Consider the following 19,811-nt stretch of genomic DNA (forward strand, 5'->3'; position numbering starts at 1 on the left):
ACACACACACTGACATACACACACACACACACACACACACACACACTGACATACACACACTCACTCAGACACACACACTCAGACACACACACACACACACACTCACTCAGTCACACACACACACACACTCACTCAGACACACACACACACACACACTCACTCAGACACACACACTCACACAGACACACACTCACTAAGACACACACACACACTCACTCAAACACACTCACACAAACACACACACACACACTTAAACACACACACTCACTCAGACAAACACACGCGCACACACACACGCACACACACACTACTGTTTCTACTGATGTATCTGCGACATTTGCGACTGCAAAGCTCAGTTCCTGGCTGCATGACTGCTGAGTGAAGTGTGGTTCAGCGTCTGCTTCAGAGAAAGACGAGTAAAGTAGACTTACTCCCTTTCTTCTCAGAGGTAGTTGTTTTTTATGAGAGAAAGCTGAAGGGTTTGCGCTCTGCACTTCAAAGGACTAGCTTGTGTTTGTTTTGTCTGCAAGGAAGCTTTTTTTTTTTCTTTCATACAGAAACGGCACAACATACGACATCGAGCAAAAAGAAATAAGGAAAGAACGATAGAGGGGGTTAATAAGATAAATAAACATAGCTAATGTAAATATTTACATAGTGTTACAAACTCCAGCACAAATAATGACATCTGAATAATTTCCACAGCTAATAATAGAAAACCTTAATAAATACCTTCACGGCTGGTTTCTCACATACAGAGTATATAAAGACCTGCTTTGCATGTAAATCTAATACACGATATTCCCAAAAGTATTCGCTCGTCTGGCTTCACACGCATATGAACTTGAGTGACGTCCCATTCTTAATCCATAGGGTTTAATGTGATGTCAGCCCACCCTTTGCAGCTATAACAGCTTCAGCTCTTCTGGGAAGGCTTTCCACAAGGGTTAGGAGTGTTTATGGGAATTTCTGACCGTTTTTCCAGAAGCACATTTGTGAGGTCAGACAGTGATGTTGGACGAGAAGGCCTGGCTCACAGTCTCCACTCTAATTCATCCCAAAGGGGTTCTATGGGGTTGAGGTCAGGACTCTGTGCAGGCCAGGCAAGCTCTGCGCACTATGACCCTCAGCATCCGCTGACCGCTCTGTCATTTTACATGGCCGACCACTTCGTGGCCGAGTTGCTGTCGTTCCCAATCACTTCCACTTTGTTATAATCCCACTGACAGTGGACTGTGGAATATTTAGTAGTGAGGAAATTTCAGGACTGGACTTGCTGCACAGGTGGCGTCCGATCACGGTACCACGCTGGAATTCACTGAGCTCCTGAGAGTGACCCATTCTTTCACTAATGTCTGTAGAAGCAGTCTGCAGGCCGAGGGGCTCGGCTTTATACACCTGTGGCCATGGAAGAGACTGGAACACCGGAATTCAGTGATTTGGATGGGGGAGTGATAAATATAGTGTATTTGCTGATGTTTTGTTTTTCGTATCTTGCCGTTCAGGAACTTCTGCGAAAGGTTCGGAGCATCTTGAACAAACTGACGCCACAGATGTTCACGCCGCTGATGAAGCAGGTGACTGACCTCACCATCAACACGGAGGAGCGGCTGAAAGGGGTCATAGACCTGGTGTTCGAGAAGGCCATCGACGAGCCCAGCTTTTCTGTGGCCTACGCCAACATGTGCCATTGCCTGGCTACGGTACGATCTTAGGTTTTGACGCACATCTGCATATTTTACTGCACAGTTACGGTTCGTTTGCTGAATTAAACATATTAGAGGAAAAATACAACTTCAAATGCAGCCTGTTCAAAAGTCATGGTACATTTTAAACTGTACGTTTTATTTGTTCCAGTATGTTAAACTCAGATGTTGAACACTAAAGCAGAAAAAACAGGACATTGTTTTCTTGTGTTGGTTTATGCATGAAATTTTTTTCACCTAGAAATTTAACAAAACGTCATTTTGCTGAGGGCGTTTAAACTTTGGCATATGCGACTGTTCACTTCTGCTTTTCATCAGCTGTTCACTAAAACCTTCAGTAGGTTTCGGCTTCATGTTCAGGTCTCTTTCTTGGTCTGAAGATTTGGTCGTTTTTTTTTTTTCCCTCGATCCTTAAAAGCATGTTCTGACAACGGTTTCCCTCAGTGGTGGTTTAATCACCTGAAACCTTAAAGCGCTGATGAGTGCTCATGAGTGCTGACATCACAAAGGGATTAAATGCATGCGTTATTCCCAAAGCTGGGCTTTTGGCAGCAGTTTCTTCAGTTGGCAGCAAGCGTAATATTTAATATGTTCAGTTATTGCAGCTTGACAAAGGAAAACGAATGCAGTGTCTCCAAACCACTGCAGGTAGCACATAATATCCAATTTCAGCTGTCCTGACTCTTTTTTTTGCTTCTTCTGACACGTCTGCAGCTAAAAGTACCCATGGCGGACAAACCTGGCACCACGGTGAACTTCCGGAAGCTTCTGCTGAACCGCTGTCAGAAAGAATTTGAACGGGATAAAATGGACAACGCTGAATTTGAGAAGAAGCAGAAGGAGCTCGACTCAGCAGCATCAGTAAGCATCTTCTAGGAAAGGGAGCCCAGTCTGAGCCACAGAGAGTTGTTGTGGCTACAGGTTTTCCTCCCAGTCAGAAATCACCACATACACCGGTCAGGCATAACATCATGACCACCTCCTTGTTTCTACCCTCATCGTCCACTTTATCAGCTCCACTGACCGTATAGCTGCACTCTGTAGTTCTACAGTTACAGACTGTAGTCCATCTGTTTCTCTGATACTCTGTTACCCTGTTCTTCAGTGCTCAGGACCCCCATGGACCCTCACAGAGCAGGTACTATTTGGGTGGTGGGTCATTCTCAGCACTGCAGTAACACTGACATGGTGGTGGTGTGTTAGTGTGTTGCGCTGGTACAAGTGGATCACACATGTTATGCCTGATTGGTGTATAACTGATCAGGTGTTTGGAGACCCTCAGGTGCCCTCCTACCCCAAATGTAGCCTTGCAGTCAAGACCTGTTTGGTGTCCAGATTTGTTTTTTTAGACAGAAATAGGGGCAACTGGTAAACTGGTAAACGTTGTAATTACTACATTAGCCTCGTAGCTCCAGAGTAAAACTAAAGAAGCGAAATTCAGACTTAAATGTCTTGGCTGATCAACTTGATTGGGTAAATGTAAAATGATGAAAATTGATTTTTCGCCAAGCGATAGCTTTAAGCATTTGATAAAGCGGCCAGAGATCGAGTTACGTATAATCTTATTCTCAGGTCAGTGAAAAGGAGCGTCTGCAGGAGGAGCTGGAGGAAGCGAAGGATAAAGCCCGTCGGCGCTCCACTGGGAACATCAAGTTCATTGGCGAACTGTTCAAGCTTCGGATGCTGACGGAGCCCATCATGCACGATTGCGTGGTCAAGCTGCTTAAGAACCACGACGACGAAAGCCTGGAGTGTCTCTGTCGGCTGCTCACCACCATCGGCAAGGACCTGGACTTCGAGAAGGCAAAGGTAACTGTGGCTGGAATACAACGCGATAAGGAATAGACAAACACACAGCACACACAGTATAACTGGCAAAACGTATGCAGTGTATAGAGTGTAAGTATAGAGTGTATAGAGTGTAAGTAAGTAAATATACAGTGTAGGTAAGTTAGTATACAGTGTAGGTAAGTAAATATACAGTGTAGGTAAGTTAGTATACAGTGTAGGTAAGTTAGTATACAGTGTAGGTAAGTAAATATACAGTGTAGGTAAGTTAGTATGCAGTGTAGGTAAGTTAGTATGCAGTGTAGGTAAGTTAGTATGCAGTGTAGGTAAGTTAGTATGCAATGTAGGTAAGTTAGTATGCAGTGTAGGTAAGTTAGTATGCAGTGTAGGTAAGTTAGTATGCAGTGTAGGTAAGTAAATATACAGTGTAGGTAAGTTAGTATACAGTGTAGGTAAGTTAGTATGCAGTGTAGGTAAGTTAGTATACAGTGTAGGTAAGTTAGTATACAGTGTAGGTAAGTTAGTATGCAGTGTAGGTAAGTTAGTATGCAGTGTAGGTAAGTAAATATGCAGTGTAGGTAAGTTAGTATGCAGTGTAGGTAAGTAGGTAAGTTAGTATGCAGTGTAGGTAAGTTAGTATGCAGTGTAGGTAAGTTAGTATGCAGTGTAGGTAAGTTAGTATACAGTGTAGGTAAGTTAGTATGCAGTGTAGGTAAGTAAATATGCAGTGTAGGTAAGTAAATATACAGTGTAGGTAAGTTAGTATGCAGTGTAGGTAAGTTAGTATGCAGTGTAGGTAAGTTAGTATACAGTGTAGGTAAGTAAATATGCAGTGTAGGTAAGTTAGTATGCAGTGTAGGTAAGTAAATATGCAGTGTAGGTAAGTTAGTATGCAGTGTAGGTAAGTAGGTAAGTTAGTATGCAGTGTAGGTAAGTTAGTATGCAGTGTAGGTAAGTTAGTATACAGTGTAGGTAAGTAAATATGCAGTGTAGGTAAGTTAGTATGCAGTGTAGGTAAGTTAGTATACAGTGTAGGTAAGTAAATATGCAGTGTAGGTAAGTTAGTATGCAGTGTATGTAAGTTAGTATACAGTGTAGGTAAGTAAATATGCAGTGTAGGTAAGTTAGTATACAGTGTAGGTAAGTTAGTATACAGTGTAGGTAAGTAAATATGCAGTGTAGGTAAGTAAATATGCAGTGTAGGTAAGTTAGTATGCAGTGTAGGTAAGTTAGTATACAGTGTAGGTAAGTAAATATGCAGTGTAGGTAAGTTAGTATACAGTGTAGGTAAGTTAGTATGCAGTGTAGGTAAGTTAGTATACAGTGTAGGTAAGTAAATATGCAGTGTAGGTAAGTTAGTATGCAGTGTAGGTAAGTTAGTATACAGTGTAGGTAAGTTAGTATGCAGTGTAGGTAAGTAAATATGCAGTGTAGGTAAGTTAGTATACAGTGTAGGTAAGTTAGTATGCAGTGTAGGTAAGTAAATATGCAGTGTAGGTAAGTAAATATGCAGTGTAGGTAAGTTAGTATGCAGTGTAGGTAAGTTAGTATGCAGTGTAGGTAAGTTAGTATACAGTTAGTATGCAGTGTAGGTAAGTTAGTATGCAATGTAGGTAAGTTAGTATGCAGTGTAGGTAAGTTAGTATGCAATGTAGGTAAGTTAGTATGCAGTGTAGGTAAGTTAGTATACAGTGTAGGTAAGTTAGTATGCAATGTAGGTAAGTTAGTATGCAGTGTAGGTAAGTTAGTATACAGTGTAGGTTAGTTAGTATACAGTGTAGGTAAGTTAGTATGCAATGTAGGTAAGTTAGTATGCAGTGTAGGTAAGTTAGTATGCAGTGTAGGTAAGTTAGTATGCAGTGTAGGTAAGTAAATATGCAGTGTAGGTAAGTTAGTATGCAGTGTAGGTAAGTTAGTATGCAGTGTAGGTAAGTTAGTATACAGTGTAGGTAAGTAAATATACAGTGTAGGTAAGTTAGTATGCAGTGTAGGTAAGTTAGTATACAGTGTAGGTAAGTTAGTATACAGTGTAGGTAAGTTAGTATGCAGTGTAGGTAAGTAAATATGCAGTGTAGGTAAGTTAGTATGCAGTGTAGGTAAGTAGGTAAGTTAGTATGCAGTGTAGGTAAGTTAGTATGCAGTGTAGGTAAGTTAGTATGCAGTGTAGGTAAGTTAGTATGCAGTGTAGGTAAGTTAGTATACAGTGTAGGTAAGTTAGTATGCAGTGTAGGTAAGTAAATATGCAGTGTAGGTAAGTAAATATACAGTGTAGGTAAGTTAGTATGCAGTGTAGGTAAGTTAGTATGCAGTGTAGGTAAGTTAGTATACAGTGTAGGTAAGTAAATATGCAGTGTAGGTAAGTTAGTATGCAGTGTAGGTAAGTAAATATGCAGTGTAGGTAAGTTAGTATGCAGTGTAGGTAAGTAGGTAAGTTAGTATGCAGTGTAGGTAAGTTAGTATGCAGTGTAGGTAAGTTAGTATGCAGTGTAGGTAAGTTAGTATGCAGTGTAGGTAAGTAAATATACAGTGTAGGTAAGTTAGTATGCAGTGTAGGTAAGTTAGTATACAGTGTAGGTAAGTTAGTATACAGTGTAGGTAAGTTAGTATGCAGTGTAGGTAAGTAAATATGCAGTGTAGGTAAGTTAGTATGCAGTGTAGGTAAGTAGGTAAGTTAGTATGCAGTGTAGGTAAGTTAGTATGCAGTGTAGGTAAGTTAGTATGCAGTGTAGGTAAGTTAGTATGCAGTGTAGGTAAGTTAGTATACAGTGTAGGTAAGTTAGTATGCAGTGTAGGTAAGTAAATATGCAGTGTAGGTAAGTAAATATACAGTGTAGGTAAGTTAGTATGCAGTGTAGGTAAGTTAGTATGCAGTGTAGGTAAGTTAGTATACAGTGTAGGTAAGTAAATATGCAGTGTAGGTAAGTTAGTATGCAGTGTAGGTAAGTAAATATGCAGTGTAGGTAAGTTAGTATGCAGTGTAGGTAAGTAGGTAAGTTAGTATGCAGTGTAGGTAAGTTAGTATGCAGTGTAGGTAAGTTAGTATGCAGTGTAGGTAAGTTAGTATACAGTGTAGGTAAGTTAGTATGCAGTGTAGGTAAGTAAATATGCAGTGTAGGTAAGTAAATATACAGTGTAGGTAAGTTAGTATGCAGTGTAGGTAAGTTAGTATGCAGTGTAGGTAAGTTAGTATACAGTGTAGGTAAGTAAATATGCAGTGTAGGTAAGTTAGTATGCAGTGTAGGTAAGTAAATATGCAGTGTAGGTAAGTTAGTATGCAGTGTAGGTAAGTAGGTAAGTTAGTATGCAGTGTAGGTAAGTTAGTATGCAGTGTAGGTAAGTTAGTATGCAGTGTAGGTAAGTTAGTATACAGTGTAGGTAAGTTAGTATGCAGTGTAGGTAAGTAAATATGCAGTGTAGGTAAGTTAGTATACAGTGTAGGTAAGTTAGTATGCAGTGTAGGTAAGTTAGTATGCAGTGTAGGTAAGTTAGTATACAGTGTAGGTAAGTAAATATGCAGTGTAGGTAAGTTAGTATACAGTGTAGGTAAGTAAATATGCAGTGTAGGTAAGTTAGTATGCAGTGTAGGTAAGTTAGTATGCAGTGTAGGTAAGTAAATATGCAGTGTAGGTAAGTTAGTATGCAGTGTAGGTAAGTTAGTATACAGTGTAGGTAAGTAAATATGCAGTGTAGGTAAGTTAGTATGCAGTGTAGGTAAGTTAGTATGCAGTGTAGGTAAGTAAATATGCAGTGTAGGTAAGTTAGTATGCAGTGTAGGTAAGTAAATATGCAGTGTAGGTAAGTAAATATGCAGTGTAGGTAAGTTAGTATGCAGTGTAGGTAAGTTAGTATGCAGTGTAGGTAAGTTAGTATACAGTGTAGGTAAGTAAATATGCAGTGTAGGTAAGTTAGTATGCAGTGTAGGTAAGTTAGTATACAGTGTAGGTAAGTAAATATGCAGTGTAGGTAAGTTAGTATGCAGTGTAGGTAAGTTAGTATGCAGTGTAGGTAAGTTAGTATACAGTGTAGGTAAGTAAATATGCAGTGTAGGTAAGTTAGTATACAGTGTAGGTAAGTTAGTATACAGTGTAGGTAAGTAAATATGCAGTGTAGGTAAGTAAATATGCAGTGTAGGTAAGTTAGTATGCAGTGTAGGTAAGTTAGTATACAGTGTAGGTAAGTAAATATGCAGTGTAGGTAAGTTAGTATACAGTGTAGGTAAGTTAGTATGCAGTGTAGGTAAGTTAGTATACAGTGTAGGTAAGTAAATATGCAGTGTAGGTAAGTAAATATGCAGTGTAGGTAAGTTAGTATGCAGTGTAGGTAAGTTAGTATACAGTGTAGGTAAGTTAGTATGCAGTGTAGGTAAGTAAATATGCAGTGTAGGTAAGTTAGTATACAGTGTAGGTAAGTTAGTATGCAGTGTAGGTAAGTTAGTATGCAGTGTAGGTAAGTAAATATGCAGTGTAGGTAAGTAAATATGCAGTGTAGGTAAGTTAGTATGCAGTGTAGGTAAGTTAGTATGCAGTGTAGGTAAGTTAGTATACAGTTAGTATGCAGTGTAGGTAAGTTAGTATGCAATGTAGGTAAGTTAGTATGCAGTGTAGGTAAGTTAGTATGCAATGTAGGTAAGTTAGTATGCAGTGTAGGTAAGTTAGTATACAGTGTAGGTAAGTTAGTATGCAATGTAGGTAAGTTAGTATGCAGTGTAGGTAAGTTAGTATACAGTGTAGGTTAGTTAGTATACAGTGTAGGTAAGTTAGTATGCAATGTAGGTAAGTTAGTATGCAGTGTAGGTAAGTTAGTATGCAGTGTAGGTAAGTTAGTATGCAGTGTAGGTAAGTAAATATGCAGTGTAGGTAAGTTAGTATGCAGTGTAGGTAAGTTAGTATGCAGTGTAGGTAAGTTAGTATACAGTGTAGGTAAGTAAATATACAGTGTAGGTAAGTTAGTATGCAGTGTAGGTAAGTTAGTATACAGTGTAGGTAAGTTAGTATACAGTGTAGGTGAGTTAGTATGCAGTGTAGGTAAGTAAATATGCAGTGTAGGTAAGTTAGTATGCAGTGTAGGTAAGTAGGTAAGTTAGTATGCAGTGTAGGTAAGTTAGTATGCAGTGTAGGTAAGTTAGTATGCAGTGTAGGTAAGTTAGTATACAGTGTAGGTAAGTTAGTATGCAGTGTAGGTAAGTAAATATGCAGTGTAGGTAAGTAAATATACAGTGTAGGTAAGTTAGTATGCAGTGTAGGTAAGTTAGTATGCAGTGTAGGTAAGTTAGTATACAGTGTAGGTAAGTAAATATGCAGTGTAGGTAAGTTAGTATGCAGTGTAGGTAAGTAAATATGCAGTGTAGGTAAGTTAGTATGCAGTGTAGGTAAGTAGGTAAGTTAGTATGCAGTGTAGGTAAGTTAGTATGCAGTGTAGGTAAGTTAGTATGCAGTGTAGGTAAGTTAGTATACAGTGTAGGTAAGTTAGTATGCAGTGTAGGTAAGTAAATATGCAGTGTAGGTAAGTAAATATACAGTGTAGGTAAGTTAGTATGCAGTGTAGGTAAGTTAGTATACAGTGTAGGTAAGTAAATATGCAGTGTAGGTAAGTTAGTATGCAGTGTAGGTAAGTAAATATGCAGTGTAGGTAAGTTAGTATGCAGTGTAGGTAAGTAGGTAAGTTAGTATGCAGTGTAGGTAAGTTAGTATGCAGTGTAGGTAAGTTAGTATGCAGTGTAGGTAAGTTAGTATACAGTGTAGGTAAGTTAGTATGCAGTGTAGGTAAGTAAATATGCAGTGTAGGTAAGTTAGTATACAGTGTAGGTAAGTTAGTATGCAGTGTAGGTAAGTTAGTATGCAGTGTAGGTAAGTTAGTATACAGTGTAGGTAAGTAAATATGCAGTGTAGGTAAGTTAGTATGCAGTGTAGGTAAGTTAGTATACAGTGTAGGTAAGTAAATATGCAGTGTAGGTAAGTTAGTATGCAGTGTAGGTAAGTTAGTATGCAGTGTAGGTAAGTAAATATGCAGTGTAGGTAAGTTAGTATGCAGTGTAGGTAAGTTAGTATACAGTGTAGGTAAGTAAATATGCAGTGTAGGTAAGTTAGTATGCAGTGTAGGTAAGTAAATATGCAGTGTAGGTAAGTTAGTATGCAGTGTAGGTAAGTAGGTAAGTTAGTATGCAGTGTAGGTAAGTTAGTATGCAGTGTAGGTAAGTTAGTATACAGTGTAGGTAAGTAAATATGCAGTGTAGGTAAGTTAGTATGCAGTGTAGGTAAGTAAATATGCAGTGTAGGTAAGTTAGTATGCAGTGTAGGTAAGTTAGTATACAGTGTAGGTAAGTAAATATGCAGTGTAGGTAAGTAAATATGCAGTGTAGGTAAGTTAGTATGCAGTGTAGGTAAGTTAGTATGCAGTGTAGGTAAGTAAATATGCAGTGTAGGTAAGTTAGTATGCAGTGTAGGTAAGTTAGTATACAGTGTAGGTAAGTTAGTATGCAGTGTAGGTAAGTTAGTATGCAGTGTAGGTAAGTTAGTATGCAGTGTAGGTAAGTTAGTATACAGTGTAGGTAAGTTAGTATACAGTGTAGGTAAGTTAGTATGCAATGTAGGTAAGTTAGTATGCAATGTAGGTAAGTTAGTATGCAGTGTAGGTAAGTTAGTATGCAATGTAGGTAAGTTAGTATGCAGTGTAGGTAAGTTAGTATACAGTGTAGGTAAGTTAGTATGCAATGTAGGTAAGTTAGTATGCAGTGTAGGTAAGTTAGTATGCAGTGTAGGTAAGTTAGTATACAGTGTAGGTTAGTTAGTATACAGTGTAGGTAAGTTAGTATGCAGTGTAGGTAAGTTAGTATGCAGTGTAGGTAAGTTAGTATACAGTGTAGGTTAGTTAGTATACAGTGTAGGTAAGTTAGTATGCAATGTAGGTAAGTTAGTATGCAGTGTAGGTAAGTTAGTATGCAGTGTAGGTAAGTTAGTATGCAGTGTTGACTGCTGCACAACTCAGAAGCCCAGAATCTCAGTGAATGTAAAAATGAGCGTCAAGGCGGGCTCATTCCCATCTAGAACCCCAGAATCATAATCCCACCCTGGCCCCGTATGATTGATTCTTAGGGTTCTTTACATCTTAAACATCTGGACGAGACGGCTGTTAATAAACGAAAAGCATTTTGTGCTAACTGCGTTTTTCGGTAGGTAAAGGCTTGAAACAGTGGTCTAATCACAAGCCTGAAACGTGCTGAGTGTGTGTCGTGTGTCGTAGTCATACTGTCGCATCACTCCTGAAGTAGTGTGGAAAACACTAACCTAGAACATCAGCGCTCCTGATCCCAAAAAACGGCACTCTGCTCCCGCTCTGTACCTCACACGCTCTGGGTTTAATGTCCTTTAGAGCCAAACAAATGAGCAAGCATTTGGTCATTCTTCTTTTTTAAACGTTGTTATACTGTCTTTGACTGACTGAGACCACAAAAGAGCGAGATTTTACTTAGTTGTGGTTCTTTTCCTTATAAGCTTTGACCAGAGTCATTAGCCAAGAAGCCACAGGAACACCAAATCAGATACAGCAGACACAGCGACCTGCGTGTTTTCGTTCGGAATTCTGCAGGGAAACCGTGACGGGGCAGCTGGTTTGTGTATATGTGTATGTATGTGTATGTATGTGTGTGTGTGTGTGTGTGTGTGTAAAATGGCTGAAATGAACAGTGCCAGTGTTTCTGATTATCCTGCTCTGTGTCCTCAAATAGCCTCGGATGGACCAGTACTTCAACCAGATGGAGAAAATCGTCAAAGAGCGCAAGACCTCGTCCCGGATCCGCTTTATGCTTCAGGATGTGATTGAACTGAGATTGGTAAATGGGCACATGTGGTGTGTGTGTGTGTGTGTGTGTGTGTGTTTGATCTTTTGCCTTGTATTTGACTGAATGTTTACCTTGAGTATCCAATTACTGTCTTTTTCTTGGAGGGGAAAAGAATAAAGAGGGAAAAAAAACTTCTAGTTCACATTGAAAAATAAGACATGCACAGTAAAATAAACAAGATCTCAAGATCTCCAGCTTTTACACATCATGCCTAGCATTTGCTTCAAGATGTGTTTTTAATATATGTTTGTTCGTTTAATTAATTAATGTATTACAGTTTGTCAGATTGCTTTGTGTAAATATAATTATGTAACTTAAAACACCCTTTTCTGTGGTGTCTCTGAAGTCCTAATATAAGTCAAGAAATGCACCATATTTCCAAAAGCATTCGCTCGTCTGGCTTCACTCCCATATGAACTTGAGTGACATCCCATTCTTAATCCATAGGGTTTAATATGATGTCGGCCCACCCTTTGCAGCTTCAACTCTTCTGGGAAGGCTTTCCACAAGGGTTAGGAGTGTGATTATGGGAATTTTTGTTGGACGAGAAGGCCTGGCTCTCAGTCTCCGCTCTAATTCATCCCAAAGGTGTTCTATGGGGTTGAGGTCAGGACTCTGTGCAGGCCAGTCAAGTTCTTCCACACCAAACTGGCTCATCCGTGTCTTTATGGACCTGTTTTGTGCACTGGTGCGCAGTCATGTTGGAACAGGAAGGGGCCGTCGCCAAACTGTTCCCACAAAGTTGGGAGCGTGAAATTGTCCAGAATCTCTTGGTGCTGAAGCTTTAAGAGTTCCTTTCACTGGAACTAAGGGGCCGAGCCCAACTCCTGAAAAACACCCCCACACCATGATCCCCCCTCCACCAACCTTTACACTTGGCAGAACGCAGTCAGACAAGTACCGTCTCCTAGCAACCGCCAAACCCAGACTCGTCCATCGGATTTCCAGACGGAGAAGCGTGATTGGTCACTCCAGAGAACTCGTCTCCACTGCTCTAGAGTCCAGTGGCGGCGCTTTACTCCACTGCATTCCACGCTTTGCATTGCGCTTGGTGATGTAAGGCTTGGATGCAGCTGCTCGGCCATGGAAACCCATTCCATGAAGCTCTCTACGCTGTTCTTGAGCTGATCTGAAGGCCACATGAAGTTTGGAGGTCTGTAGTGCTTGACTCTGCAGAAAGTCGGTGACCTCTGCGCACTATGCCCCTCAGCATCCGCTGACCGCTCTGTCATTTTACGTGTCTGACCACTTCGTGGCTGAGTTGCTGTCGTTCCCAATCGCTTCCACTTTGTTATAATCCCACTGACAGTGGACTGTGGAATATTTAGTAGTGAGGAAATTTCACGACTGGACTTGCTGCCCAGGTGGCGTCCGATCACGGCACCACGCTGGAATTCACTGAGCTCCTGAGAGCGACCCATTCTTTCACTAATGTCTGTAGAAGCAGTCTGCAGGCCGAGGGGCTCGGCTTTATACACCTGTGGCCATGGAAGTGACTGGAACACCTGAATTCAGTGATTTGGAAGGGTGAATGAATACTTTTGGAAACATAGTGCAGTTGCAGAAGTGTGTCATACAGTGCAATACAGCATTTAAATCTGTTATTGTAAATAAATAAGCAAACTGTATAATAACGTCGTGCTACATCAGTCTGCTGTCACATTCACATGTTCATATCTTTGTCATTTTAGCACTATAGCATTTGGTCAGTAGAGGGAGCAGTGCACTCACTGCTGAATGCTTTTGTTTTATAGGCGCCTTGAAACACCTGCTTGAATTAGGGGGGTCCATCATGTAAATAATATGCAAAATGAGGCGAATCTTGTTTGTTTCCATGTCGTACGAAAGTTTCACAAATCAGATGCAGATCAGAGCCGTTCATACTCGGTCAGTGGGATCAAATCCAGCCTCTTTCTTGGGACCAAAGCTGTAGTCGAGGTCCTACACCAGCTCAGAGTCCATCTAACGTTTTTCTGTGTTTGTGTGCTTGTAGCATAACTGGGTGTCACGCAGGGCTGAACAGGGACCAAAGACCATTGAGCAGATCCATAAAGAGGCCAAGATCGAGGAGCAGGAGGAGCAGAGAAAAGTCCATCAGCAACTGCTGTCCAAGGAGAAGAGGAGGCCAGGTTAGTCCCAGAACCAGCTACACTGTTTTCTTGACTACTTTACAGGTCAGCACAGCAGTCTGACCACAGCAAAACACAAAGGGTAGAAAATGATCAGGCGCTTTGTTTAGCCACACAGTATGGATGGAGTATTAGCATTTAGGTTTTACTGCTGGGCCGTGCGACTAAGGCTGTGCCTTACAGTATATTAAAAAGCCCAAATCATCTGAGAGCAATATTCCTTTATTTAGTTTATGGTCAAAACGTCTTGAAGTTCCTAATTTTTCAGAAAATTCTTAGAAGTTGGGTATATTTTCTACTTTTCACACTTACGTTTACATTTACAGCTTTTAGCAAACGCTCTTATCCAGAGGGGCTTAGAAGAAGAGCTCTGTCTGTCTAGAGAAAGTATCTCTGATAGTTACCAGTGGGTTAGAGAGAGGAAGACGGTCCTGAGCTCAAATACTGATAGAAACACAGTCACTGATACAGAGAGAAAAGGAGCAGAGCTGAACACAGAGCAGTGCAGTACACTACACTACACTACAACACACTACAACACACTACACTACACTACACTACAATACACTACACTACACTACACTACAATACACTACACTACACTACAATACAATACACTACACTACAATACACTACACTACACTACACTACAACACACTACACTACACTACAATACACTACACTACAACACACTACACTACACTACAACACACTACACTACACTACAATACACTACACTACAATACACTACAACACACTACACTACAACACACTACACTACAATACAATACACTACAACACACTACACTACACTACAACACACTACACTACAATACACTACACTACAATACACTACAACACACTACACTACAATACACTACAATACACTACACTACACTACAATACAGTACAATACACTACAATACAATACAGTACAATACACTACACTACAATACACTGCACTACAATACAATACAACACACTACAATACACTACAACACACTACAATACACTACAATACAATACAGTACAATACACTACACTACAATACACTACAATACAATACACTACAACACAATACACTACACTGCAATGCAACACACTACAATACACTACAACACACTACAATACACTACACCACAATACAATACACTACAATACAATACAGTACAATACAATACAATACACTACAACACAATACACTACACTGCAATGCAACACACTACAATACACTACAATACACTACACTACAATACAATACAATACAATACAGTACAATACACTACAATACACTACAATACACTACACTACAATACACTACAATACAATACAATACACTACAATACACTACAGCTCACTACAATACACTACACTACAACACACTACACTACACTACAATACAGTACACTACAATACAATACAGCTCACTACAATACACTACAGCTCACTACAATACACTACAGCTCACTACAATACAGTACACTACAATACACTACAATACACTACAGCTCACTACAATACACTACAGCTCACTACACTACACTACACTACAATACACTACAATACACTACACTACAATACAATAAAATACACTACAATACACTACACTACAATACAATACAGCTCACTACAATACAATACAGCTCACTACAATACACTACAGCTCACTACAATACAGTACACTACACTACACTACAATACAGTACAGTAAGCTACTAGACACAGAGTAATACACTATAATATAAGTGCAGCAGAATATATTGCAATCAATACTTTAACTCAGAGCTCATTTAAGTGCTGTGTGAAGAGACGGTCTTCTGTCTGCGTTTGAAGACAGCGAGAGACTCGGACAGCCAGTGGGAGTTCATTCAAATAATCCCTGACACATTCCGTGATGTGGCGGTCAGTCCGTTGTTCGGAGAAGTCCGGTAGCTTCTCTGTTAGATTTGCAAATTTTGGAAGCTTATAGATGGACTTGCTGTTCATCTGACAGTGACCAGTTTGGTGTCACGGCTGTTAGTAATTCCATTTTCCGAGTTCAAGCCGTTTTGGAAGATCCTGCGTTTTTCACTTGTTTTCTCTTCCTCATGGAAGTGGATCTTATGTCCTCCTGAAAATGACAGACTTGTATTTACTGACCTTTTTTTCTGTGGAACCTAAATATATAAAGGGTCTCTGACTTTGGCGCAGTATTGAAATTCATACATTGGCATCAGATTGACTTTTCATTAGTCTAACGAACACGTTTCAAGCCTTTAGTCATAATTCTTTAGATCAGAATGCGTCTCGGATTAATAAAATCCATACGTTCACTCAGCTGCGTCCAAACCTGTGATGTATTTGCTGAGTCACTGGCTTTCACACAGAAAGATGAAGAAGCTTTTATTATGACGACAGCATTAAACGTCCGTCACGTGTAGAGAGGACTACGTCTGTGAGTGTCCACAGGTATAAAGGAGCAGGTGAATCATGTCCTCTTGTGTTTACAGAACCGAGGGATCTGCGTGGTCAGAGAGAGGAGACCTGGAGTACCGTACCAGTGACCAAAAACAGCAGAACCATCGACCCCACCAAAATCCCCAAAATTTCTAAGGTCTGTTTGTTTGGCTGGTCTGTTTATTGTTGGTTTATTAGTCTAGAATGCTGGATGTAAACAGGCCTGGACTCAGCAACTCTTTTTTGACTGAAAGAGTATCCTGATGTACAGTGTCAGCCGTATCCAGTGGTATGAAGAGTACTGCCACCTGCTGGCTGAACTCATCTCAGTCACAGAGGTTCATCTATTCTGTATCACTCTCCTCTCACTCGTGTCTCTCTCTCTCTCTCTCTCTCTCTGTCTCTCTCTCTCTCTCTGTCTCTGTTTGTCTGTCTGTCTCTCTCTTTCTCTCTCTGTTTCTCTTTCTGTCTCTCTCTCTGTCTCTGTTTATCTGTCTCTCTCTATCTCTCTCTCTTTCTCTCTCTCTGTCTCTTTGTCTCTGTCTCTCTCTCTCTCTCTCTCTCTCTCTCTCTCTCTCTCTCTCTCTCTCTGTCTCTCTGTCTCTGTTTGTCTCTGTCTGTCTCTCTCTCTCTCTTTCTTTCTCTCTCTCTGTCTGTCCCTCTCTCTCTCTCTCTCTCTCTCTCTCTCTCTCTCTCTCTCTCTCTCTCTCTCTCTCTCTCTCTCTCTGTCTGTCGCTCTCTCTGTGTCTGTCGCTCTCTCTCTGTCTGTCTCTCTCTCTCGCTCAGCCTCAGATTGATGATAAGATCCAGCTGGGGCCGAGGGCTCAGATAAACTGGGTGAAGGGCAGCAGCGGAGGAGCCAAAGCCAGTGATTCTGGTAAGGACTACCAACATGTGTTTTGGGGTTTTTTTCCTCGTCTTGAGCATCTGATTCCATTTTTAACTAATTAGTGAGCCCCTCATATGCAAGGTCAGGATAATTAAGAGTACAGGAAAACACTAAAATGTGTGAAGTTTGGGGTCCTGAGGACTCGGATGGGGAACCGCTGGTCTTGAAACACTGATGCACACATTTTTTCACTACAAGCTACTAAAGATACGTAGCTCAGTTTGTGTGTGTGTGTGTGTGTGTGTTGCAGAATTGTCCCGCACTGGTAGCAGCTCTCTGAACCGGTATTCAGCGCTGCAGTCATCCACAGCCCAGTCCATGCTACCTCCAGCACAAGCCCCAGAACCTGAGTCTAGACGCCCTCTTGCAAGGTAAAAAATACACAGTCCATAAAACAACTGGGTTACTATTAGAAAACAAACTGTATAAATTACAAAAACTGGATAAAACTTGTCATATGACTCATTTCTTCTCTAATACGTGGTTATATGGTCCTTGCCTGGAACAGGCTTGTTGGGTATGGATGACTTCAGTCTCTTCTCTGATCAGTTTTGCTCCCTCTTCCACTAACGTTGTGCTTCATGTCCAAGCAGAACACGGCATTGGCATGAAATGAAACACCAACCTACCAGCACCTCATTTACATATCATTTACATTAAGCACACCCTAACCCATGCAGATGTTTCGGTGGGAACCAGTAAGGAGGTGGAGTTTAAGGTCGAGCAGGGAGAGCCCTGCTCCTCTGAATAAAGCTCAAAACTAAACTAAACGTCTTAGCTGATGATGGTTGGGGATGTATGTAAATATACAAGCCTTCAATTATACAATTACAAAAAAGTTGGGATGCTGTGTAAATGTACATGAAAACAGAATGCAATGATCTACAAATCTGATGGACCCATATTTTGTTCACAATAGAAGATGGAACACATCACACACACACACTATATTTCCCTACCCATCCAAATCATTGACTTCAGGTGTTCCAATCACTTCCAGGTGTAAAGTTTGGTGGAGGGGGGATCATGGTGTGGGGTTGTTTTTCAGGAGTTGGGCTCGGCCCCTTAGTTCCAGTGAAAGGAGCTCTTAAAGCTTCAGCACCAAGAGATTTTGGACAATTTCACGCTCCCAACTTTGTGGGAACAGTTTGGGGACGGCCCCTTCCTGCTCCAACATGACTGCACACCAGTGCACAAAGCAGGTCCATAAAGACACGGATGAGCCAGTTTGGTGTGGAAGAACTTGAATGGCCTGCACAGAGTCCTGACCTCAACCCCATAGAACCCCTTTGGGATGAATTAGAGCGGAGACTGTGAGCCAGGCCTTCTCGTCCAACAAAAATTCCCATAAACGCACTCCTAACCCTTGTGGAAAGCCTTCCCAGAAGGGCTGAAGCTGTTATAGAGGGTGGGCCGACATCATATTAAACCCTATGGATTAAGAATGGGATGCCACTCAAGTTCATATGGGAGTGAAGCCAGACGACTGAATACTTTTGGCAGTATAGTGTGTGTGTGTATGTATATACTTACACAGTTACAACTGAAAGCTGTTGTTGCTTCCAGGCACAAAGGCTTTCATTACTTTGCTTACTGCCAGCATTCAGCTGGATTAGAGTTAGATTTCCTCACAGTCACTGCTGTACGTCTGCTTAGCCAAATATCTGGAAGGCGCTTTGTGTCTTTCCTGCCTTTCTGACCTCAGCAGCTACTACACAGCGCCGTCAGCGTCCTGCACTTTCTCTGTACATATTTATTAATGCTAATTGACCATTGATAGTATGTTGCATTGCAATACTCCTATATCAGCAGCTTTGAGTGCGCACTTCCAACTTTTCCCTGCTTGTTTGTTTGAAAAAGTGGAGAAAATGTCAAGGATAGTTTCCTTTCTCTAAAGCAGGAATAACAGAATTGAATGTGACAATCTATAAAAATAAATATTACTTTTAATTTTTAGAAATATCAGTGTAGTGTATGAAATCCTCACGTTGGACAGCTTGTCTTAAAGGAGGCGTTTCAAGGCGATACGTTATGTATATTCATGTTTCATAGCTCAGAAGCAGCCTACAGAGTTTTATCTGTACCTTTGGTGATTTTATGGGTTTATTAGATTTTTCACTGAATTATTCCTTTGAGGCCCAAACCTCTTCCTTCATCGTTATGTTTATTGATGTTTTTGAACAGCTCAGTGCTGATCAGCAGCTTCTGTGGGTTTTTTCTCAGCCGGGTCAGCAGCACTCGGAGTGAAAAGGTTCCGAGTTCGGGTCCTTCGAGGCCTCTGAGTCGCGGCAGCAGCAGTAAAGAGCTGCTGGACCCGGTGGCCCCTGAGGAGTCGCGAGGAGACGACACGCATACACCAACACGCAAAACCAGCATCTCGGAGGACAGGAGCGACACGCCGCTCGGCAGAGCCAGAGAACCCTGTAAGACCCAGTCACTCTGTTATCTCAACACGATTAAATTCACGGCAACAGATTTTTCTCCAGGTGCAGTTCAAGTAAGTTTCCTACAAGAGATGAATTTTCGGATGTTTGAGTAGTCATGAAAGTTTTAAAATTGGAATAATAAATGTGTGTTTTTGATATTGATCTGCAGCTGAGCTTGGCTTCCCATAAAGAAATGAGGCCACTGTAGAGTAGAGAGCCAAACGGTAACGGGACAGCAGTAATGCCACGAGTTCCCCAGTAATCTGTGGATATGGAGCATTTTTCCCCACGTAATGATGGTGTTCATAAGGATGAACCTGATGGTGTTAACATGAACAGTGGGGAAAGGACCCGTTTTTGCTTTTTGCAGCACTTCAGGTCATTCTGCACTGCCGAGGACTTCCCCATCACCTTAAAGTTTTAGCTCTTTAGCCAGCGTATCCTGTGTGCGTGCATTTTCAGTGTAAAGCTCCAGATGTGGTCAGATGTGCCTGGTTGCCTGATACACTGAATGCTGTTTTCTTCCCATTTCAAATGGCAAAAACAATCTAAACATTGAATTGAATTGAATTGAATTCCATCAGCCAACTGTGGAATTTG

General features: G+C 41.0%; 1 protein-coding gene across 3 annotated transcripts in view; it reads left to right on the top strand.

Moving 5' to 3' along the window:
* Nucleotides 1-19,811, top strand: part of eif4g3a (eukaryotic translation initiation factor 4 gamma, 3a) — a 90,604-nt gene that overhangs the window by 59,151 nt on the left and 11,642 nt on the right. For all 3 annotated transcript variants that reach the window (XM_037532216.1, XM_037532214.1, XM_037532215.1), the window contains exons 17-25: nt 1,506-1,703; nt 2,421-2,567; nt 3,279-3,515; nt 11,218-11,322; nt 13,325-13,460; nt 15,950-16,053; nt 16,683-16,773; nt 17,036-17,156; nt 19,009-19,208. In XM_037532216.1, the coding sequence (XP_037388113.1) occupies nt 1,506-1,703; nt 2,421-2,567; nt 3,279-3,515; nt 11,218-11,322; nt 13,325-13,460; nt 15,950-16,053; nt 16,683-16,773; nt 17,036-17,156; nt 19,009-19,208 (1,339 nt within the window). The remainder of the gene's footprint in view (nt 1-1,505; nt 1,704-2,420; nt 2,568-3,278; nt 3,516-11,217; nt 11,323-13,324; nt 13,461-15,949; nt 16,054-16,682; nt 16,774-17,035; nt 17,157-19,008; nt 19,209-19,811) is intronic.

Source organism: Pygocentrus nattereri, chromosome 21, assembly GCF_015220715.1.
Source record: "Pygocentrus nattereri isolate fPygNat1 chromosome 21, fPygNat1.pri, whole genome shotgun sequence".
NCBI lineage: Eukaryota > Metazoa > Chordata > Actinopteri > Characiformes > Serrasalmidae > Pygocentrus > Pygocentrus nattereri.